The sequence below is a fragment of the Artemia franciscana genome, chromosome 14, assembly GCF_032884065.1.
Source record: "Artemia franciscana chromosome 14, ASM3288406v1, whole genome shotgun sequence".
Taxonomy (NCBI): Eukaryota; Metazoa; Arthropoda; class Branchiopoda; order Anostraca; family Artemiidae; genus Artemia; species Artemia franciscana.
The window spans coordinates 36,769,914-36,790,825 of NC_088876.1; the positions used below are offsets into that span (position 1 = coordinate 36,769,914).

The window sequence follows — 20,912 nt, forward strand, 5'->3', positions numbered from 1 at the left end:
TGATAGAACTAAGGGATTATCAAGATATTTGGGTTGACTCATGACGGACTTGTATGCAAAACGGGGGACTGAATTTGCCTGGACTCACAGGCGAACAACTGACAAGCCTAATAGGCTTCCCCACTTGAATTCTTAGGCAGGCTATCATGTTTCAGGACTGAATCATGAAAGACAGGTACCCTGGAATCAGAGGCGATAACAGTAAAAAAAAACTTACTTGTAAGAGCATTTTGAAGTCTTCCGTGGCTTGCGCCAATTTGTCTTTCTCTTATTCATTGAATTCTTTCTCACATTTGTGTTCACTGCTGGAAAATTTCAGATATCAGATCAGATCAGATATCAGATATTTTAAATTTATGACGTAAATGGTAATAACAAAAACCAAATTTTAATAATAAAACGATTACATTGTTGAAGTTTAACCAGTTAAATGATATTAACCATATGAAACTAGATCGTACTGAAACTAGACCCAAGCAAAAAAAAAAAAAAAAAAAAAAAAAGAGAGAGAGAGAGAGACTGATATTCCAATGTCAGGACAAAAAAAAAAAAAAAAAAAAAAAAAAAAAAAAAAAAAAAACGACATGAAAACCATGGAAAACACGCAAAGTTGAAAGCCAAATGAATCTGCAATATCCTTTTCCAGTCTATATTGGCTTGTGTTAACTTGTCGTTCACACATAAGAAGTTATTAGTAAGTTGAACTAATAATAGCCCCCTACCAGGTTCTAGAAAAAAAAAAAAAAAAAAAATAAAATAAACGTAGTTGCAACAGGGTCACAACAGAGACTTAAAGAATTATAACTATTAACAAAACAGAAACAAAAAAAGTAGCAAATTTATCGCAAGCCATGGTTAATTGGAGAAAAAAGCCAAGAAAGATAGTCTGAATGAGAGGAATGAAAAAATGATATCATTTTCACTGGTTGATATGTACTCTATCATACATCCATCCATCCTAGGGCGGAACTAAGGTAGATAATGATAGAACTAAGGGATTATCAAGATATTTGGGTTGACTCATGACGGACTTGTATGCAAAACAGGGGACTGAATTTGCCTGGACTCACAGGCGAACAACTGACAAGCCTAATAGGCTTCCCCACTAGAATTCTTAGGCAGGCTATCATGTTTTAGGATTGAATCATGAAAGACAGGTACCCTAGAATCAGAGGCGATAACAGTAAAAAAACTTACTTGTAAGAGCATTTTGAAGTCTTCCGTGGCTTGCGCCAATTTGTCTTTCATGTATTCATTGAATTCTTTCTCACATTTGTGTTCACTGCTGGAAAATTTCAGATATCATGGATCCTCTTTGATAAGCCTTTTGGCATCTTTCCAATCCGTATTTAAGTCTATTTCAGGAGTCTCGTCCAGCATTTCTCTAAACAACAACAGGTCAGTTAAGCCAGAAAACATTTTCAACACTTTCGGCATGGTGGCGTAAATTCACAAAATTTAGGGGGAGGGGGACGTGTTTTTTTTCGATATCTAGAAACTAGAAATAAAGATTAGAAACAAGTGTCAAGGTCTTCTTCAATGACTTATAGCCCCCCCCCCCTTCCGAATACAAAAGTTACTAGGCCAGAAAAGAAAATGATGGCTAAGGTTTGATTTTTATAAAAAAAATTTAATTCTTTTCTGTTTCCAAGACCAGAAATACTAATGCCTCATAATTTACAACCGTAGACAATAGATTATCGTGTTTAAATTAAATTACGCAGACAAGGAACTGCTTCTACTAATATTCAACAAAAAAAAAACATTTTTTTTAACTGAAAGTAAAGAGCGACATTAAAACTTAAAACGAACAGAAATTATTCCGTATATGAAAGAGGATATCCCCTTCTCAATGACTAGCTCTTTGCGCAAAAGTTTGACTCTTTGTCACAGCTGTACTTTTTAAAACAATAAACAACTTTACGGTAAAGAGCGAGGCGTCGAGGAAGGGACAGCTTCTTTCATATACGGAATGATTCCTGTTCCTTTTTAAGTTTTAATGTCGCTCCTTGCTTTCACTTAAAACATAACTTTTATTTGTTTTATAAAAAAGAGAAGGAGACTTGTCATCATTTCAAGCTGGTTTTATAAACTCCTATACATTTGTCTCCGCAAAAAAACTTACTGCTAAGATAAACCGACATAATAATTCCTAAATCATAATTCTTGAGTCAGCGCAAAAACACAATTACGGCAAATTTTTCTTACGAGACAGTTTTTTTTTGACATGTCGTTTAGCTTCTGGTAACCTCCGGTACCAAAAGTTCAAGCGTGTCTGGGCACTGCGAATGAAAAGTTTTGCTAATTTCAAATATAGACAGAAAGATAATTTTTTGTTTTTCTTAGAAAAGGAGGTAGGAGGAACTGTTTTGCATTAAAGCAGCATAAAACAAAACACACATTTGAATTAACCAAAGATTAAAAACCTTTTCATTCGATTCACCTGCTTCCCATTCTTTCTGCTAAAAAAATGACCCAAAAAGTTTCAATATTGGTGATATATCGCATTTTATAACGGCATTACCAAGACGAATTTTAGTAAAGCTCGTAGATAAAAAAAAAACAATTAACCCCTTAAACAGCTCTCTATAAAGAGAACTATGATGTGATGAGAGATTTAAATTGTAAAGAGAGATAGTAGGATCTGTAAAAATAGATATGACGGCATTACCAAGACGAATTTTGGAAATACTCGTAGATGAAAAAAAATCAATTAACCCCTTAAACAGCTCACTATGATGCTCCAGTGAAAAAGGGGGGACAAAACTCTGCTTCCCACGCAGAAAAGTGTTTTTCCTCTTAGTCCAAGCAGGGGGGGCTGTAATTCTAAATAATTTGTAATTCTCAATAACTGTACTTCTTAATAAAATAATTTTTTTTTTGTGCAATAACTTTATTAAAAAATATTAATCGAAACAATAGTTATAATACTTGAATCAACTTTAACTGCTCAACCAGCTTCAATCAGTACAATCTCAGTACAATCTTAATATACTCAGTAAAATACAATAGTCAATCATACAATCTTGATAAGCTATGCAGAGAGACCAGCAATGTTTTTGTCAATAAATGTACATAGCATTTCTTTCCACGCTTCGGAAGCTGAAAGGCAGCTTTCACATTTTGTTCTTTGATGGCAAAGAAGTGAAGCAGACCTTTTGCCGACGATGAACTCTTTAAAGGTTATAAAACCTTTAGAATCCTGATCATAGGCTTTAAATATTTGCATAAGGCAAGGGTTATTGCCATGTATTTTCAAGTAAGAAGCCAAATCTTGAAGTCTAATAACCCCATCCTTTTTATTTGCAATCTTGGCGAAGCTATCTAGGTCTGCCTCCAGGTCTTTTCTATCAAATCCATATTTGGATCTTAAGTTGGCCACTCCTATCAAGCCCGATTCACTTGGCAATTCCAATTTGGTTGCTTTCATCATAAGTTGACAGTCTTCAAAGGAATAATCGACAATGGGTACTTCAAGGCATTTGGCCATTTCAGAGCGTACATTAGAGGCAAACATTTTCGGTTCTCTTTTCTCTTCATCTGACGGAACATATGGAGGTAAAAATTCGATTTCAGCATAAGTAACAAACTGGGTCATAGTGTACAATACAGTCTTCCATGCTTCAGGTCCATCCCAAGTCCAAGTTGGAGTGTCAAGCCTATTAGGATACCTAATGCACACAGGTTGTACAGCAACACCAGGATAAAATGCACCAGGCTTGAAAGTGATTAGAGATTTCCCGTTTGAACAGGTTCCCTCAGGAAATATCAAAGTCTGTTGCCAGGAATCCTCAGATGTTGCTCGACGCACCATCTCTTGAATCGTTTTTAATCGAGAATTGGGATCTTCTCTATCCACATATATTGGCTGAGTAAAATTGACCAATTTTCCAAAAAACGGCAATTTCTTCACTTCTTCTTTTGCAACAATGGAAGGTGACCCTAGGAAGAAAACTACAAGCGAATCATAAACCGACGAATGTGGTGCCAGTACCAGAATGGGTGCTTCTCTTGCCATCGCTTGTCTCCCTTTTACTCTTACTCTGAAACCAGAACAATAAAAGAGCCCAACCATTATTTTAGATACAATGGCTCGCAGCGTTCGTCTCCATCCTTGCATAGGCTTTGATTTTAGTTCTTCCTCAGTTGTACCCAAAAGCCCAATAGAAGCAATCGAATAAGATGTAACTAGGCAAGTGGCAACACCAATCACTCTCAGAGGAAGAAGGACAATAGACGAGATACACATCTTCATTTTATCATAGATAGAAAGATTTATTCTATGTCTAAAGGGGTTTATTTCAAGTTTGACCTGACCTACATCACATTTGCTTCCGTTAACAGTACTGCATGAGGCTGCGGTCTTCAAAAAAGATTTTACGCTCTTGCAAATAGAGGCTGCACTCTTGCAAACAGGACCCAGATTTTTCCAGCATTTTTCCTCTTCGGGTTCTTCTTTACGTGTGTAACTATGGTCTTCGTTCTTTTCTATTTCGACAACAGTTGGATCTGGTTCACTCTCCTTGTTGCCTTCAGAGCTCTGTGCTTCTTCACCTTCTATTGAACATTCAGCTGTTTTGCATTCCATGTATTTTTTAATAGCCCAACAAGCTGATATTCCAGCAACTGAGACTGGAATCCCAATAACAATGGTTTTAAAAATGAACATGTTTTAAGTAAGAGATACTTTATTCAAATGATTGAGATTGTTGGTTCAGTTTTCCTTATATTAAGAAAATGACGTCATGGTGTCCAAGTGTTATGATGTTTATAGAGAGCATGACGTCATGTTTTCTAAACTGCATTGATGATTTTATAATTTGGAAAAGATTCCCAATAAATATGACGTCACACAAACGGTGTTGATATAGTGCGTGCAAAAGAAGAAATAAGATTTACGATGTCAAAATATACTCGGCATATATTTTATCAAAAAAGACGAGCTTTTTTATTTTTTTTTTTATGTGCTATCCAACTGAAGTAAATTGGAATCAAAATTGACTCTTTAGTCAATGAGCGTTTTCATCATTAAATGCAGGTGTTCAGAAGTACAGTCAGTTACTAGTTAACAAGAATCATCTTCAAGAACCATACGTGAAAAAGAACAATCCAAGAACAGAGGCGCTCTGTAGTGACTAAAAAAAACACATTTGTGCTTGTAATTATTTACAGTTGTAACTTTTAAAATGGGTGCTGACTTATATTTCTGGCTGCTAAAAGGAATTTCGTTTTGGTGAAAATTGGCCTATTAACAACTTTTTTTGCTAAATGTCGTTAATGTAATCATATACACATATAATGTAATCAACAAACTATGAGCTCCGCAAGAACCAGTTACAGTGCACACACTGGACTGCCGACAGGAAATGGCATGCGGAAAATCATACTACTCCTCCCAGGAAGACAAAAAATTCAAAAGAAATTAAAAATTTTGGGTTATTTGAAAAAATTGGATGCTTTTCTTGCACAAAAACAAACGGATTTTCTATGATGGCTGATGTAATTGAAATTGTCTCAATAATACCTAGTTTTTTCTAATTTTTCCTCTCCCTTCAGCCCCCCAGATGGTCGAATCGGGGAAAAGGACTTTATCAAGTCAATTTGTGCATGTCCCTGACACGCCTACCACTTTTCATCGTCCTAGCACGTCCAGAATCATCGAACTCACCAAAGCACTGGACCCCTCTTTCCTCCCCAAAGAGGATGGATCCAGTCAGGTTACGTCAATCACAGATCTACGGCATTTGCTTATTCTATCCACCAAGTTTCATCCCGATCTCTCCATTCTAATCGTTTTCCAAGATTTCTGGTTTGCCCCTCCAACCCCCACAATAATAACAAAACAAATAAAAACAAGAGCCAAGAGCCCATATGGTATGAACTCTAAAAAAATTCTAAGAACCGATGGATTGATTTAAAAGGAAAATCTGAGGCTTAATGCCGGTCAGGACTTTAAATAAGAGCTCCGAGTCACGATGTCCTTCTAAATATCAAAATTAATTAAGATCCAATCACCCACTCGTAATTTATAAATACCTCATTTTTTCTAATTTTTCCTCTCCATTTAGCCCCCCAGATGGTCGAACCTGGGAAAACGACTTTATCAAGTCAATTTGTGCAGGTCCCTGACACGCCTACCAATTTTCATCGTCCTAGCACGTCCAAAAGCACCAAACTCACCAAATCACTGAACGCCTCCCCCCAACTCCCCAAAAGAGAGCGAATCCAGTACGGTTACGTCAATCACGTATCAAGGACATTTGCTTATTCTATCCACCAAGCTTCATCCCGATTCCTCCACTCCAAGTGTTTTCCAAGATTTCCTCCTCCACCTCACCCCAATATCAAAAGACCTGGTCGGGATTTGAAATAAAGCCTTTGAGACATGAATTCCTTCTAAATATCAAATTTCATTAAGATCCGATCACCTATTCTTAAGATAAAAATACCCCAATTTTCACGTTTCCCAAGAATTCCGGTTTCCCCCTCCAACTCCCCCAACGTCACAGGATCTGGTCGGAATTTAAAATTAGAGCTTTAAAGCACAAGATCCTTCTAATATCAAATTTCATTAAGTTCTGGTCACCCTTTTGTAAGGTACAAATACCTCATTTTTCCAAAGTACCCCCCCCCCCCAACTACCTCAAAGAGAGCGGATCCGTTCCGGTTATGTCAATCATGTATCTACGACTTGTGCTAATTTTTCCCGCCAAGTTTCATCCCGATCCCTCCACTCTAAGTGTTTTCCAAGATTTTAGGTTTCCCCCTCCCAACTCCCCCCCCCCCCAGTGTCACCAGATCCGGTCAGGATTTAAAATAACAGCTCTGAGACACGATATCCTTCCAAACATCAAATTTCATTAAGATCTGATCAACCGTTCGTAAGTTAAAAATACTTCATTTTTTCTATTTTTTCCGAATTAACGGGCCCCCCCCCCCCCCCAGATGGTCAAATCAGGAAAACGACTATTTCTAATTTAATCTGGTCCGGTCCCTGATACGCCTGCCAAATGTCATCGTCCTAGCTTACCTGGAAGTGCCTAAAGTAGCAAAACCAGGACTGACAGACCAACAGAATTTGCTATTGCTATATGTCACTTCGTTAATGCCATAAAAACAACAACAAAACATGTGGAGCTGACGTTTTCGGATTTTCTTTTTCTTTTAGTAATTAATGTTTTTTTGTTTTTTTTTTTATGGCACTTGGTATTAACCAGGTGACATATAGCAATCACAAATTCTGTCGGTCCTGGTTTTGCTACTTTAGGCACTTCCAGTTGAAGACCAACCGGGAACAATACCCTTACAAATACCCTTTTATATATCTCTAAGAGTAGATGGTGAGTAAAAGACAAAGTATCCCTGACATCCCAAGGACCTTATCCATGCACACACCTGCTACAGGCATGTACACCACAAACAGATAAGAGACAAACATAATAAAAGTGTGGGCTGTCTTATTGCAGATATACTCTGGACTCCACCTCCTAGGGAAAGTTAGAAAATACTGTCTAAAAATTTACTTTTTTTGCTCTCACCCCCTCCCTGGAAAAATTTTCTGATCCCTTTCCTGAGGGTCATACCAGAGTTGCCATCTGGGGTGAATTTGCGCCATTTGGGTGCTTTTTTGAGGCAGTTGCTCACTGAAATTTTCAAATTGGCACTTTTTTTTAGAGAAAATCATACATTCAGTGAAATTCCATTAGAAAAATGGTACTTTAGGGGCATGATTAAAAGCCAGACATTTGGCAACACTGGGTCATACCTTTGTACATATAAGGTTACAATCCAAATAAACCAAACTAAATAATATATACAAATTTTTCAAATGAAAATAATAGTTACCACAAACATCACAAGAAAACAGACACCACAAACATCCTATCGCAAGAGCCATAAGGATACCTGCTGAGTGTTTACTCTTAATTTGCAAGAAAAAATTAACAGGGCCCTATGCTTCCCCTTTTTTGCCCTTATGAAAATACCAAAGTAGTTGTTCTTTGCCCCTTGGAAGAAAAAAAAATCAATGTCACTGAGGAGTATCAACCAACTTTGAAGTGACAGGGAGCACAAGAGACTTTTGCCAAACAAGAAGGGAGATAATGAGCTATGGGGAGATGCACAGATCTTAATAATTTACTGAAATAATACTTGATATTAATGACAATCTTCCTCTCAAACAGAATTTTATCACTGTGTTTTACTGGAGCCTAAGCCTTCAGTGGAGCTGTAGGGTAGTGGGGGGGGGGGCACCTGTTCACCCACCCAAGTGCCCCTATCTATTGTTAAACAGAGGTCATCCAATATATGAGACTAAAAGAGAACTGAGCAATAAGAATGACTACAATTACAGTCATCTGTCACTGAATTACAATCCAACAACTAATTTTGGATTACACAGAAGCAGACAACTACTTTATTTATTTTAAAAGATTTATATCTAGTTGCAAGTTAAAAGGTAGGGAATATATAAGAAATTTCTTGTAACTTTAAGGCCCAAGACCATGTCTAAGTAGATTTTCTATGTATTAGTAAAAAAGATTTTGCGGTAACAGATCTGTTCTTCTACTCACAAGACAACATACAGGTTTCAAAAGACACACCAGAGTTTCAATAAACACTTAACCAGCAAAACAAGAAAGCTAAACACTCCTATTAAGACAACATTGGTGGACTCTAAGACTCTACTGTTCGTCACAAATCTACTTGCATACTATTCAAAAGATTACAGTTTCCCAGTTAGCAAAGAGGAACAATGACGGAATAGATGCATACCATTTGTAAAACACTAAGAAATTTGCATGGCGTGGAGGGAGTTGGCATTTGAAACAAATATCTTCTAGGAGTCAAGGGCTTGGAAATTTATTTTTTTCTAGAAATATATCATTTTTCTGGAGTTTACCAGTGTTGCACAATTTGTAAATTCATAGCCTTTAACCGGGAGGGGGTCCCACAAGAAGAGTTGAAAACAAACTCATCCTCCTCTATGGATACCCTTGTGCCTTTATATACATTTTGAATTGAGCACTGGTCTCCCCTAACTTACAAATTGACCTAATGCACACGAGTTACGTTTTTTTTGTTGTATAGAATCCTGCAATGACTATTAACTTGTTATCAATTGACAATTCAATTGATAATTCAATTGACAGTTTCAGACCCAAGGCTTAGCATTGATGTTTCTTCCTTACTACTTTTAGTATAGATGCTAATCAATTGGTTGGAAGAAAAGAGCTATGCTTTTCTGAAACATAGCAAGAAAATTCAGACTGTAGTGGGGTCCATAGTCATCCATCAGAAAGATAAGGGGGAAGCATACAAAACACTTCTGTAGATTGATATAAATAAGTCTTAACAATTGGTTTAAATAGTTTCAGAGTTATTTATAACCATTATTTACTGGCAAATAACAAACAGCAAGGTATCACATTGAGGACTAAAAACTAAATGGCAAAGGAGGTAATCAGTATGTTTAGAAAAAGTATAAAAATTTGTATCAGGCTGTGTGTTCACATTCTAAATGGCTAAGTATGATGGAAAAACTTTAAATATACTGCACTTATCTACAAAAGAAAATATAACTTTGGTATATTAACTTAGTGCTGGAATTAAAATTGAATGGTATATCCTCACCTTAGCTCTTTGACCCCTTCCCCCCCAAAAAGAAGAATGAGGTATCACTTTAAGGATCTCCTTAGGGGTTCAAAATGGAATTATGCAATGGTAGCAACAGTATATTTACACAAAATTACATTGTGGTGTGTTCATGTTGTACCAAGCAAAGTAATAGGTTAAACTAAAAATTGGCCGTCACTTTGGTAAAATTTTACATTAGGGGCTTTTGTTCATCTAGTGAAGTAGTTGAGTTACAAGGATGAAACTCTCAGGAATGGGTTCCACAGCCCAAAGTCTCCTAGGAAGGTCTTTTAAAGTACCTAGGCCTACCTTCACTCATTCCCACTTCAAGGAGTGTTAACCTTTGATGAGTTTTTTTCAATCTTTGTATTACAAAAGTAAAACCTTGAAAAATAGACCTACTGCTTAAATTAGGCATAAGAAAAGTGTTTTAAACATTTACCTTTGCGTAACCCTGGTTAATAAGATTTTAGAAAAAAAAAAACCTTTGATGTGGCTTAAAACTCCACTGAAATAATGATTTTTTTTTTCTTCAAAAACTAGAACCTATGAAATCTAGACTGAAATCCCAGAATTATACTAAAATGTAAAAAAAAAAGAAGAAATATCCAAATCTAGATTAGCATAAAACCACTATGTATATAAGCTTCCAACCCATAGAAATAACAACACTTTGTTAGTACCTTCCCAAGGTTAATTTTGAACCCTGTATTAATTCCTAAGAGTTGTATTCACTTAGCATAACTACTTTCTAATATAACAAGGAGCCTCTCAACTAGAACTTTACCCTTCACTTTTATAAAGTCTTTTTTGAAATTTATTAAAGACCTAGTTCCCTTTTGGGAAGGAGGAAGCAGAATTGTTTGTAGTAAATACGATGTTCTGCAAATGGCATGGGAGTAAGGTAAACACACTACTCACTGTCTTTTTCTGCTCTTTATAAATACAAAAGGCTCATCATTCTACTCACAATTGTACTAACACCCCTCTTGAAGGTCCCATAGCCCTAATTAATATACTTCTCTGTTGCTCTGCATCAGTTGAAGCTTTGTTTTCTTTGTAAATGGTTTCCTTTAAGCAGCAAAGATCTACTAGGCTACATAATTTTGGGCATAAGACCTACCTAATGTTTGATTACAAAAGTTTCAGATCTATTGAACATCAAATATCATCTAAAATGATTCAGGAATTACCTTAGTTTTAATTACCAGCAAAATAAGGTGGTAACCTCCTGTAGATTTCTTCATGTTCCCAGTATAATGGTTTCAGTATATGTTTGAGTCCCAATTAAGCTTCTAGACAGCATTGGCCCAATCTTTGTTGTCCCTAGCTTTGAATGAATCTATAGTGACTGTATTTTCTGTCAACCTATTCTTCAGTGACACTGTTCTAACATTAGGAAATTCTGTTGCTCTCTTGGTAAATTTGAAGTTTATAACATATTTTTGTATTACATTTTTAAGGGCTCAAAATACCATTTTGAGCCCTTAATGGGGTCCCAAAATGTAAAAATAGTTGTGTAAGTCCATAGTTGCCAAAAATTTAACAAAACTGCCTACTGAAAAATTGGGATTTTCAGCTGATTCAGGAGTGGTAATTATTGTTCCTCTTAGTTTGTATAGTAAAATGTTAATAGGAAAAAAACAAATTTGCAGAATTTTTTTAGAGCCAGAAATCCCTGAAAAATGATGTTATAGCCAAACTAGCCTCATTTTTGAGGTGGTTCTAGCTCTTTTTAAAAATTTCCAATTTTTTTCAAAATAACAATTTACTATTAGGACTAAGGATATAATAACTACCATTCCTGAATCAGATGCAAATGGAAATTTTTTATCACTACCCCCTTTTTTTAGAAACATGCTTTTGAACTTTTGTTGACTATGGACTATTTTGAGCCTTTTAGGTTCTCAAAATGGAATTTATCCCAGAACCAATTATTGAATTATGAAAAAACATACAGAAAGGCAGTAAGTGATATATTCAGTTTCATCTTAGCTAAATTATGTTATAAACTGCAGATTTACTACTCTCTTCTTCAAAACCAGGGAAAATGGAATTTTATAATGTGGCCTCTAATGTAGCTTAGAGAAAAGTAATAAATACTTATTTTACTAACCATGATTTCAGCAGCTTCTGGGTTGTTATTAAATCACCCCTCTTTTGACATAATTTCAGAGTGGACAACTTCAAAGATTATTCATTTGGAGCACAGTATAGCATGGGGACATGTTTACAATGGAAGTAAACATAATTTGAATAATGAAATATGCCTCATCTTATAAAGCTTAGAGAAAAGTAATAAATACTTATTTTACTAACCATGATTTCAGCAGCTTCTGGGTTGTTATTAAATCACCCCTTTTTTGACGTAATTTCAGGGGGGCAACTTCAAAGATTATTCATTTGGAGCATGGAGTTCACAGTATAGCATGGGGACATGTTTACAGTGGAAGTAAACATGATTTGATTAATGAAATATGCCTCATATTATAAAGCAAGAAATTAGCTTTTTGGGTATTTTTTGTGTGCAAGCCTATAGGGTTTGCACACATAGGGTTGTCTGTTCATAGGACCATCAGATGGGGTTGGGGAACAAAGCTGTTCAAAGGGAAAGGGGCAACCAGGAAAGTTGCTCAAGGCACTATGGCTAGAGACTTACCCATATGATTTGGCTTTATTTGCTTATATTTGAGCTAGGAGGAGGCTGTTGTAATTAATTTTGCCCTGGAAATAACCAAACTTAGAAACAGCTCTGGTTGGTTTTGTGTTTTTGCATAAAATGAGTATCATATTTAGAAGGAGCACAAATGGGCATCCAGTAGTGTATTCACCTTGTCCCTATGTCAATAATGGAATCTGGAGTGAAAATTTATTTTAGCTACTTTTGGCTATCTTGGAAAGGGGCTAGGTTAGGAAAAAAAACTTTCAGAGATGGGTATTTTATAATAATTGCTTCTATTGCAAATTCAAATTTAAGCACTTTTGAGCTCTTAAAAATGACAAATTTTCAATAAGAGTAAGAGTTATTGGTCATTTTACCAATAAAGCAAACATACCACTTGATGCCTTTTTTAAGCTCTTTACAAATATAATAATTGTTTCCATTGCAAATTCAAGCACTTCTTGAGCTCTTAAAATGACAAATTTTCAATCAAAGTATGAGTTATCAGTTGTTTTGACAAAATAATAGCCTACTATGTTTTGTCAAAACTATTTTCTTGGTTGTTTTCAACAAAATAATACTATATTTTCTTGATGTCAAAATAATTTATAGTTAAATTAGGTCAAAAAGTGCTTAAATTTGAATTTACAATAGAAGTTATTATTATATTTGTAAAGAGCATAAAAAAGACATTGAGCAGTATGTTCACTTTATTGGAAGGTCAATTATATGAACTGTAATTTATTTACCAAAGTATGTCCCTGGAAGGTGTTTGGAAGCACCTACTTCTAATCCTTCTTCCTCTAGAGGATCCTAACCTTTGATGACCTTTAAAAACCTGTCTTATAAAATTAAAAACTTGCAAAATAGATTTTCTGCTTACATGAAGTACAAAAAAAACGTTTTCAGCTTCACAGCCTTGTTCAATCCCAATTTATAAGGTTTTAAAGAATTGCATTTCAAAACTAAAGCCAGAGAATAAGTAACTGATAACTGAAAATTAATGTAAAATGCTGTTTTGTCAAAATTTCAATAGGTATAGACCTCTCATGTAGGCAAATTTCAGGACAGTCTAGAGGGAGAAGGAGTGGAGGTAGGTAGGCCTAATTCAGAATACCTTCCTGGGACATACTTTATCTTGTAGACTCATCCCTGAAAGTTTTATTTTCCTAGCCTAACTACTCTTAAAAATAGCTGAAATTGAATTTTACCAAATCTTGTAACCATAGGCTAAGTCTATATTTAGGTCTAATTCTCCAAATAGGCTACATTATTGATGCACAGTTTAGGATTTGTGAATACTCCTTCAAGTTCAATATTCAGCCAAATATCCTAATCAAGAGACATATCCTTTAGTCTATTGTCATCCCGCAAATTTAATTAAGAATACCCCCCCCCCCTTGCAAAATTTTATGGTTACTTCTTCTCTGCATATCCCCCACTTGCAATTTCATCTTCCAAGCAGAACAACTGCCAAGGTAATGAAAAGGCACACACTTGAAATTTGGCAACAAACATTTTTAAGATCCAGTAGATATACAAATACCTTCTCAAAGCATTTCCTGCTTAATCCATTTTTCAACTCTGAAATAGGCTATTCTGTAAATTCCTATGTGGCTTGGATGGATCGCAGCATATGCATAAATAATAATATAGATGGCAAACAACAGGGATTTTCCAGAGCAAGTTCGGAGCCTGAAATCTTTGCATGGCAAAATGTTTTGAACGTTAGGAACCCGTTATTTTCCAAGTTCATAATGCATCATTATATGTCATCATTGAATTGAAATGGTACACCAGCGGGACGAGACTTAAATAAACAATTCTGGAACATCCAAACGCCACCTTTGTGAAAAATCCGAAACTTAAACGAGAATTTCCCGAAACCATTCAGGTTATCATGCGCCATTTCTACTCAATAGGTCGAAATTATAGAAGATCCACAGGAGTTTGAGGGTTAGAGTAGTTAATGTTTACCCTTTGTTATTACAGAGAGAAAAATCTACAAGTTTATTGTAGCGTAACTCTATTCAACGCGGTAGTGATGACAACATTCTTGTTGTGCCACTGATAGTGCTAGGGAAAGGTAAAGCCTATTACTCCAAATTTCAGTCAGTAGTATCCTCTCTAGTTTTGGAAAAATTGGACTAAATTAATTCATTAATGACTATGAAAATCAGGCCGGAGGAAGGTCAATTTTCTTGGTCGTATGAAGGACGGATCATCATGCCAGAAAAGATACCTTGAGGGGCAATCTCAATTGGAAGCTACCCCCTCACCACGCCAATTTATCAGCAGCTAGCCACCGATAAAAGACACACCAGCATGGAAAAATATTTCGAAGGTATAAAGTCAGTCAAACCAGAGCGTTGGAACGTCATCAGTCGGTCTATATTTAGCCTTGTGCATTTGCAGTGATTTGTTGATTATTGTGTAAAAGTAAGCTAATGTGCTAAGCAGCTTTGTAAAAGTCTAATAACAGAGTTTTAACCAGAAAATACGTAAAATTTTGTATAAGTTATATAATATATAAAATTTGTTAAGTTCATTTTTCCCTATCAAAGCTAAGATCATGAGAAAATGTCAATATTGCACCATCGGGTTCAGCGTATTACAGAGCACAACTATAGAGTTTCGAGCTCTCATCTGCAAAAATCTGAGATATTTGGAATTATTTTTTTATGCCAGAAGAATGATCACTGATGCGTGTATATTTTTTTCCAAGAGGTAACAGTATTGGGGTCTAGAAGATTGGGAGAGGGCTCGTTAAAAACTATATTAAAAGTTATAGTGTTCTTTTTAAGTGACCAAAGAAAAAAGAGGGACTAGCCTCTCTCACACGCGCTTTTACCCCGAAAGTCATCAGATCAAAATTTTAAGATAGCCATTTTGTTCAGTATAGCTGAAAGATCCAATAACCATCCTTCTGGGGGATGACATGATCCCCCAGCGTCTGGGGAAAGGGCCGTAAGATATAAGCAAATTCTCCCATTGTTTGCACATAGTTTTGTTATGGTGATGTATACAGAGGTTTTTCAGAAGACGGTGATATTTTCTGTTTGGGAGAGGGTTTTCCATAGGGATAATTTTTCTTGGGAAGGACAGTTTTCGAGGCCGAACTTTCCATAAGAAACTTCACACAGGAGGAGTTTGCCAGAACTCCTATAGGAAATTCTTTTACTTGTCTTAATTTCTCTTTGACGACGCGAGTTTACATTTGAAGATGTTGCGGGGGAAATTTTAACGTTGTCTGAATTGTCTGGTTTTCTTTCCTTGGGGGAAAGAATTATCTGCCAGAGAATTTTCTCCAGGGGAGTGTTTCCGTCGGGGAATGGGGGAATGATGATTTTCGGAAAAAATTCCACGTAGGGAAGGATTTTCAAGTATTTTTTTCAGATAAAAGTCGGCTAGGAAAAATTTTCCAGGCGGAATTATCTGAGGAATTTCCAAGGGGTAATTTTTAGCGAGGATAGAATTGTCTGGAGGAATTTCCCAGGAGGGATTTTAGACGGGATGAAGTATCCATGAAGAAATTTTTCGCAAGAGAGGCGGAATTTTATATGGGAGGGTTGGATTTATCGACATCATTTTAAAAATGATCAGAACTTAAAAAAGAGAAAGTTTTATCAACTGGAAGTAAGGAACAATATTAAAACTTGAGGGCGCAATTAATAATTTCGTATAGAAGGGGGGTTGCCTCCTCCTCAATGCCTTGCTCTTTACTCAGATGAAAACTCCAGCTTATATCGACGATTATAAGTTAAGAATCTAAGAATCCATGAGTTCAAAGTATATTCTTGAACTCTTACCACCAAGGCCATATTTTGCTTTTTTGATTTTATTGCTCCTGTTCAGCCTTGCCGAAAAAAAAGATTAAAAATAAAACAGGTCAAACCAATGCTAAAACAGTAAATTCGGTAAGTGAATAACTTATTTAAGGTAAAAAACATGTTTTACTTTCTTAGTCTAAATAGGACTGATTTGGCAAAACTACAAAAATGCAAAGTTAACGAATTTCGCATTTTACCATAATCGTTCCAGAAAATTCACTTGGATTTCGGCAAAGAGAAGAATAAGATAAAAATTTCATGCGAAATTCAGCCAAATCCTCAACTTTTCTTTCAAACTGACCGTACGATTTTAGATTTTGATTTAGCTATGACCTTCTTTAAAAAACTAGAAATATCACTACGAGACTTCCTTCACAGAATAAATAAATTGGTCCAATCTCAAAAATTTGGGTTGCCCCCCCCCCTCTTTGCAACACCTCTGTCTGTTAAAAAAGGAGATAGAAAGCAGCATCCCTTGTTTTTACGTCCATTATGGCTTCCATTGTGTAAATCTTGTCCTAGTTATGGTTCCCAAACTGGGTCTAATTTAAATGCTATGAGGAATTTACAAGAAGTAGTTGTCTATTGCTTTTCATACCCTTCCACCAAAAAATGGGTCCCCACTTCTCCATTCTGCTGCACACAAAGAAGAAAAACTGCTTCACTATTGTTAAACACACTGGGTTGAAAGGCATGATACTGTATTGAGCACAACGACATGTACAAAAAACACGAAAACATAAAAACGGAGGGAAGTGAACGCGACCGCTTATTAAAAAGAAAAAAAAGTTAAAAAAAGAAGGAAAAAGAGATTCAAAAGTATAAAAAAAGTCCTTTGATTCACAAATTTTTGAGTGTTCTTTCTTTTGACCCGTTTTTTTCGCATTTATGTGTCATTATGTAGTACATGCCCTTAGAGTTCCAAAGGGCTTTAATAGACTTGCTTGTCTATTCAGAGTTGAACGATATGTGACTAGGGGTGTTTTTAAAAGACTTGAAACCCCTCCCTTATAAGAAAAATTGGCACTAGCCAGCGGCACGCCACTCTCTCCTCTAAAAATCAGCTATTCAACGCCAAAAAGAAAATTGGTGCGGCGTCGCAGTCTAATTTGCTAGCATTAGAAGACTCTTCTTGGAAAGAAAAAAGAGATAGGCAAGCCCTATCTCGAAACACCAAACCCAGCGGATATTGGTACTATTATATATGACATATATATATATATATATGTATATATATATATATATATATATATATATATATATATATATATATATATATATATATATATATATATATATATATATACATATATATATATATATATATATATATATATATATATATATATATATATATATATATATATATATATATATATATATATATACACATATGCATATTATGGGAGGCAACAGGCCTTAGTGGCCTAACCCTCGACTCAGCTTTATGAGTCCGCCCATGATTACAATCATAACTATAGCCGAATAAGGTACAAAGTCTGAAAATATTCTTAGACGATTAATCATAGCAGAGTTGCCAAGTAGGCTCATCATATTCAGATGCATTACTTACTTGGGCGGGAAAAACACCTTTCGAGTTTTGGCAACTCGCAAAAATGACCCAGCGAAATTATTTCATGAAGGGCCGCAGTTTTACCTGATCATTATTTAACTAAAAGAATAAAAAGAATAAAACTAATAAGATTATAAAGCTAATGAAAGAGGCGAAAATACTGTCATGGCCAAACATTGAAATCTAGACCTACCTCAATCTCGTCTCAAACTTTCCTTGTGGCGGCCAGTTCTCTTAATTTTTTCCATTAATTCCAATTCAGAAATATACTATTACCATATGTACGTGCGAAAAAAAAAATGTGTTTATGCAATACATTTATGTGTACCAGGATTAATGTCAAGTTGGTGTTGGATCCAGAATGATGAATATATTTTTATTGCGTTTTCAGGAGAACAGGTGGAGCGTAAAAAAGTGATGGATGGCCCTTTCCATCCGGCTCTTAACAGAAGGGTTTGCGAGGTCTGACTTTCGGAATACAGAGTTATTCAGAGCGTGGAACGAGGTAAACCCCTTCAGCCTAATCACGAAATAAAACTGTGGTGGACAAGGAAGGAAGCAATTTGGAAATGCAAGAGTGACAAGAAAAAAAAAGTATTTTGTATATTTTGTTCTACGTCTGAAAATAATAAAAAAAAAATCATAAAATGACCTGGCCCTGCAAACCATTCTATATTGTGTGTGCATCATTCCATGCGGACTATGTTCACATCTCATACTTAACCGAAAGGTCAGCGAGGCCCAGGAAGGGAATATAGAGCGTATACCAACTCAATTTTCAAACTTTGTCAAAGATGAATAGAGCGAAATTAGATGAGAAAACTGACGGAAAATCCACTGTGGTATTGAAAATGTTCAGTAGTTATTGTGGTTCAGCCTGCCAAGAGTGACAGGCAATTCCATCCACACTTAAGCATTTGATAGCAACTATTTTTTTCACTAACAATTAATTGGGAAACAATCACTTAATGCAGCATCAGGGGTCAGCCTAATTATTAATTTTCAGTGCAAATTGAGTACTGAAATCAAATATACCAAGTTTATGCGCCAATAAAAATGCAACATCTTCGCCTGAAAAAGCCTCATTGAAGACACGGCTTAAGTGAGATTTTTTTTTTGCATTTTTATTCTTTTTTTCATTGGCTTTGAATTGTCTCAATTTTCTCCTTGTTCTAAGTTTTCTTTTGCCAACAATGTTTTTTCCTTTGGTTTTTAAAAAGGCAGATAAGGCATATTTTCGGAGATGAAATGATCAATTTGTTCAGAAGCTTTACGTTATGTTTCAATTTTTCCAAAATGCTGAAAATAACACTTTTATCTCAAATTTCTGCGTGCATGTTGCAAAATTTTCTTAATGACAAATGGTTTCGCAATAGCTAAATAAGCTTTTATGGTGGTTTACATAAGGGTTCGTAAGAATGTAAATTTGTTTCGAATTGGTAGATTATTTTTAGCTGACCAGTCATAGCCCATTTTTCATACAAATATTAAATAACTTACCTTTTGAAAGATTAATGTTTCACAACTATATCGGAATCAAACCTCTTCCATCTGAATGATTTCAAGATTTTCTCTTCAGGTGTTTGGAATAAAATTCTGTTGAGTCTAAATACAGCTTAATTGGTTTTCCTCGCATCCAATACGCATTAATTACAACTAATTCTGCATTGTTTTGTTTCTTAACGAAGTATTTTTTCCAAATCAAACAGTTCGTGGTAACGAACTGTAGTAAGGAGCGACCCGGCTCAATAGAAACTAAAACTCTAAAAAATGGAATTTTGATACCAATAGCTACATCAAAAGAATTGCATTTTAATGCTGATTTTAAATATATAAGTTTCATCAAGTTCTTACACATCAAAAGTTACGAGCCTGAGAAAATTTGCGTTATTTTAGAAAATAGGGGGAAAAACCCCCTAAAAGTCATAGAATCTTAACAAAAATTACACCATCAGATTCAGCTTATCAGAGAACCTTACTGTAGAAGTTTCACGCTCGTATCTACAAAAATGTGGAATTTTGTATTTTTTTGCCAGATGGCAGATCACGGATGCGTGTTTATTTGTTTTTTTTCCCCAGGGGTGATCGTATCGACCCAGTTGTCGTAGAATGTTGCAAGAGGGCTCATTCTAATGGAAATGAAAAGTTCTAGTGCCCTTTTTAAGTGACCAAAAACTGGAGGGCACCTAGGCCCCCTCCCACGCTAATTATTTTCCCAAAGTCAACGGACCAAAATTCCGAGATAGCCATTTTATTCAGCGTAGTCGAAAAACCTTATAACTATGTCTTTGGAGACGACTTACTCCTCCACAGTCCCCGTGGGAGGGGCTATAAGTTACAAACTTTGACCAGTGCTTACATATAGTAATGGTTATTGGAAAAAAATGGTAAAAAAAAACAACGAAAAAATAAATATGAAAAAGTTTTTTTCAACTGGAAGTAAGGAGCAGCGTTAAAACTTAAAACGAACAGAAATTATTACCCATAGATTAGATTAATTTATTTCAAAAACATGTATACAAAACATTTTGTTGCACCTGCTAAGAAAGCCCCGAGGGGCTTGTTGGCAGCAGGTGGCGGTCATCTCTACTCTACATACAAAGATTCTACTTATGACACTCACGCATTATTACTATACTTTTGCATCATTATCATACTATTCTTTTGCAAGGAAGAATCTCTTAACAACAGCCTTGAAGGAAGTCAAATGACTCGAATTTCTCATTTCAATTGGAATAATATCCCATACAGAGGGGGCAAAATTTCTAATCACGAAAGAAGCTCTAGCCGTATTTCTAAATGGGTGTACCAGATTTGATGCCCCTCGTGTATCGTGGCTATGAAGATCACAATTAATGGAGAAAAAATTTTCGAAGGAAGAGGGAAGTATATTATTAATAAATTTACATGTGAAAATACTAACTTGGTAGTCTCTTGTTTTCGAAATATCAAAAAGCTGATTCTTAGTATAAAGTTCATTAATATTATGAGTAAATAAAGTTTTAGGTGATAAAAGTTTAACGGCTTTATTTTTGATTTTTTTTTATAACATGATGCAAAATTACTAGCCCATAAAGAGCAACCATAGCAAATATACGGGTAAAAAATAGCAAAATAAAGTAACCGAAGAATTTTATAGGATACTAGGTTTTTAACTCGGCGAAGCACACCCAGAGATCTGGACAACTTTGAAGCTATAATATTTGAATGT

At 35.5% G+C, this 20,912-nt stretch overlaps 2 protein-coding genes across 3 annotated transcripts in view; both read right to left on the minus strand.

Annotated features, from left to right (window-relative positions):
- The window catches only part of LOC136035660 (transcription elongation regulator 1-like), a 64,458-nt gene extending 50,546 nt beyond the window's left edge, over positions 1 to 13,912 (minus strand). For both annotated transcript variants that reach the window (XM_065717570.1, XM_065717571.1), the window contains exons 1-2: positions 13,845 to 13,912; positions 1,198 to 1,384 (exon numbers count right to left, since the gene is read on the minus strand). In XM_065717570.1, the coding sequence (XP_065573642.1) occupies positions 1,198 to 1,248 (51 nt within the window). In that variant the 5' untranslated portion in view covers positions 1,249 to 1,384; positions 13,845 to 13,912. The remainder of the gene's footprint in view (positions 1 to 1,197; positions 1,385 to 13,844) is intronic.
- On the minus strand, positions 3,035 to 4,669 carry LOC136035795 (lysophosphatidylcholine acyltransferase-like). The gene has a single exon (XM_065717767.1). It carries the CDS (start codon positions 4,667 to 4,669, stop codon positions 3,035 to 3,037), a length of 1,635 nt encoding a protein of 544 aa, XP_065573839.1.
- Positions 13,913 to 20,912: the final 7,000 nt, after the last annotated feature.

Bases quoted from the DNA above. Each gene is read 5' to 3' on its own strand.
- LOC136035795 (XM_065717767.1), bottom strand. From the start codon at position 4,669: ATGTTCATTTTTAAAACCATTGTTATTGGGATTCCAGTCTCAGTTGCT.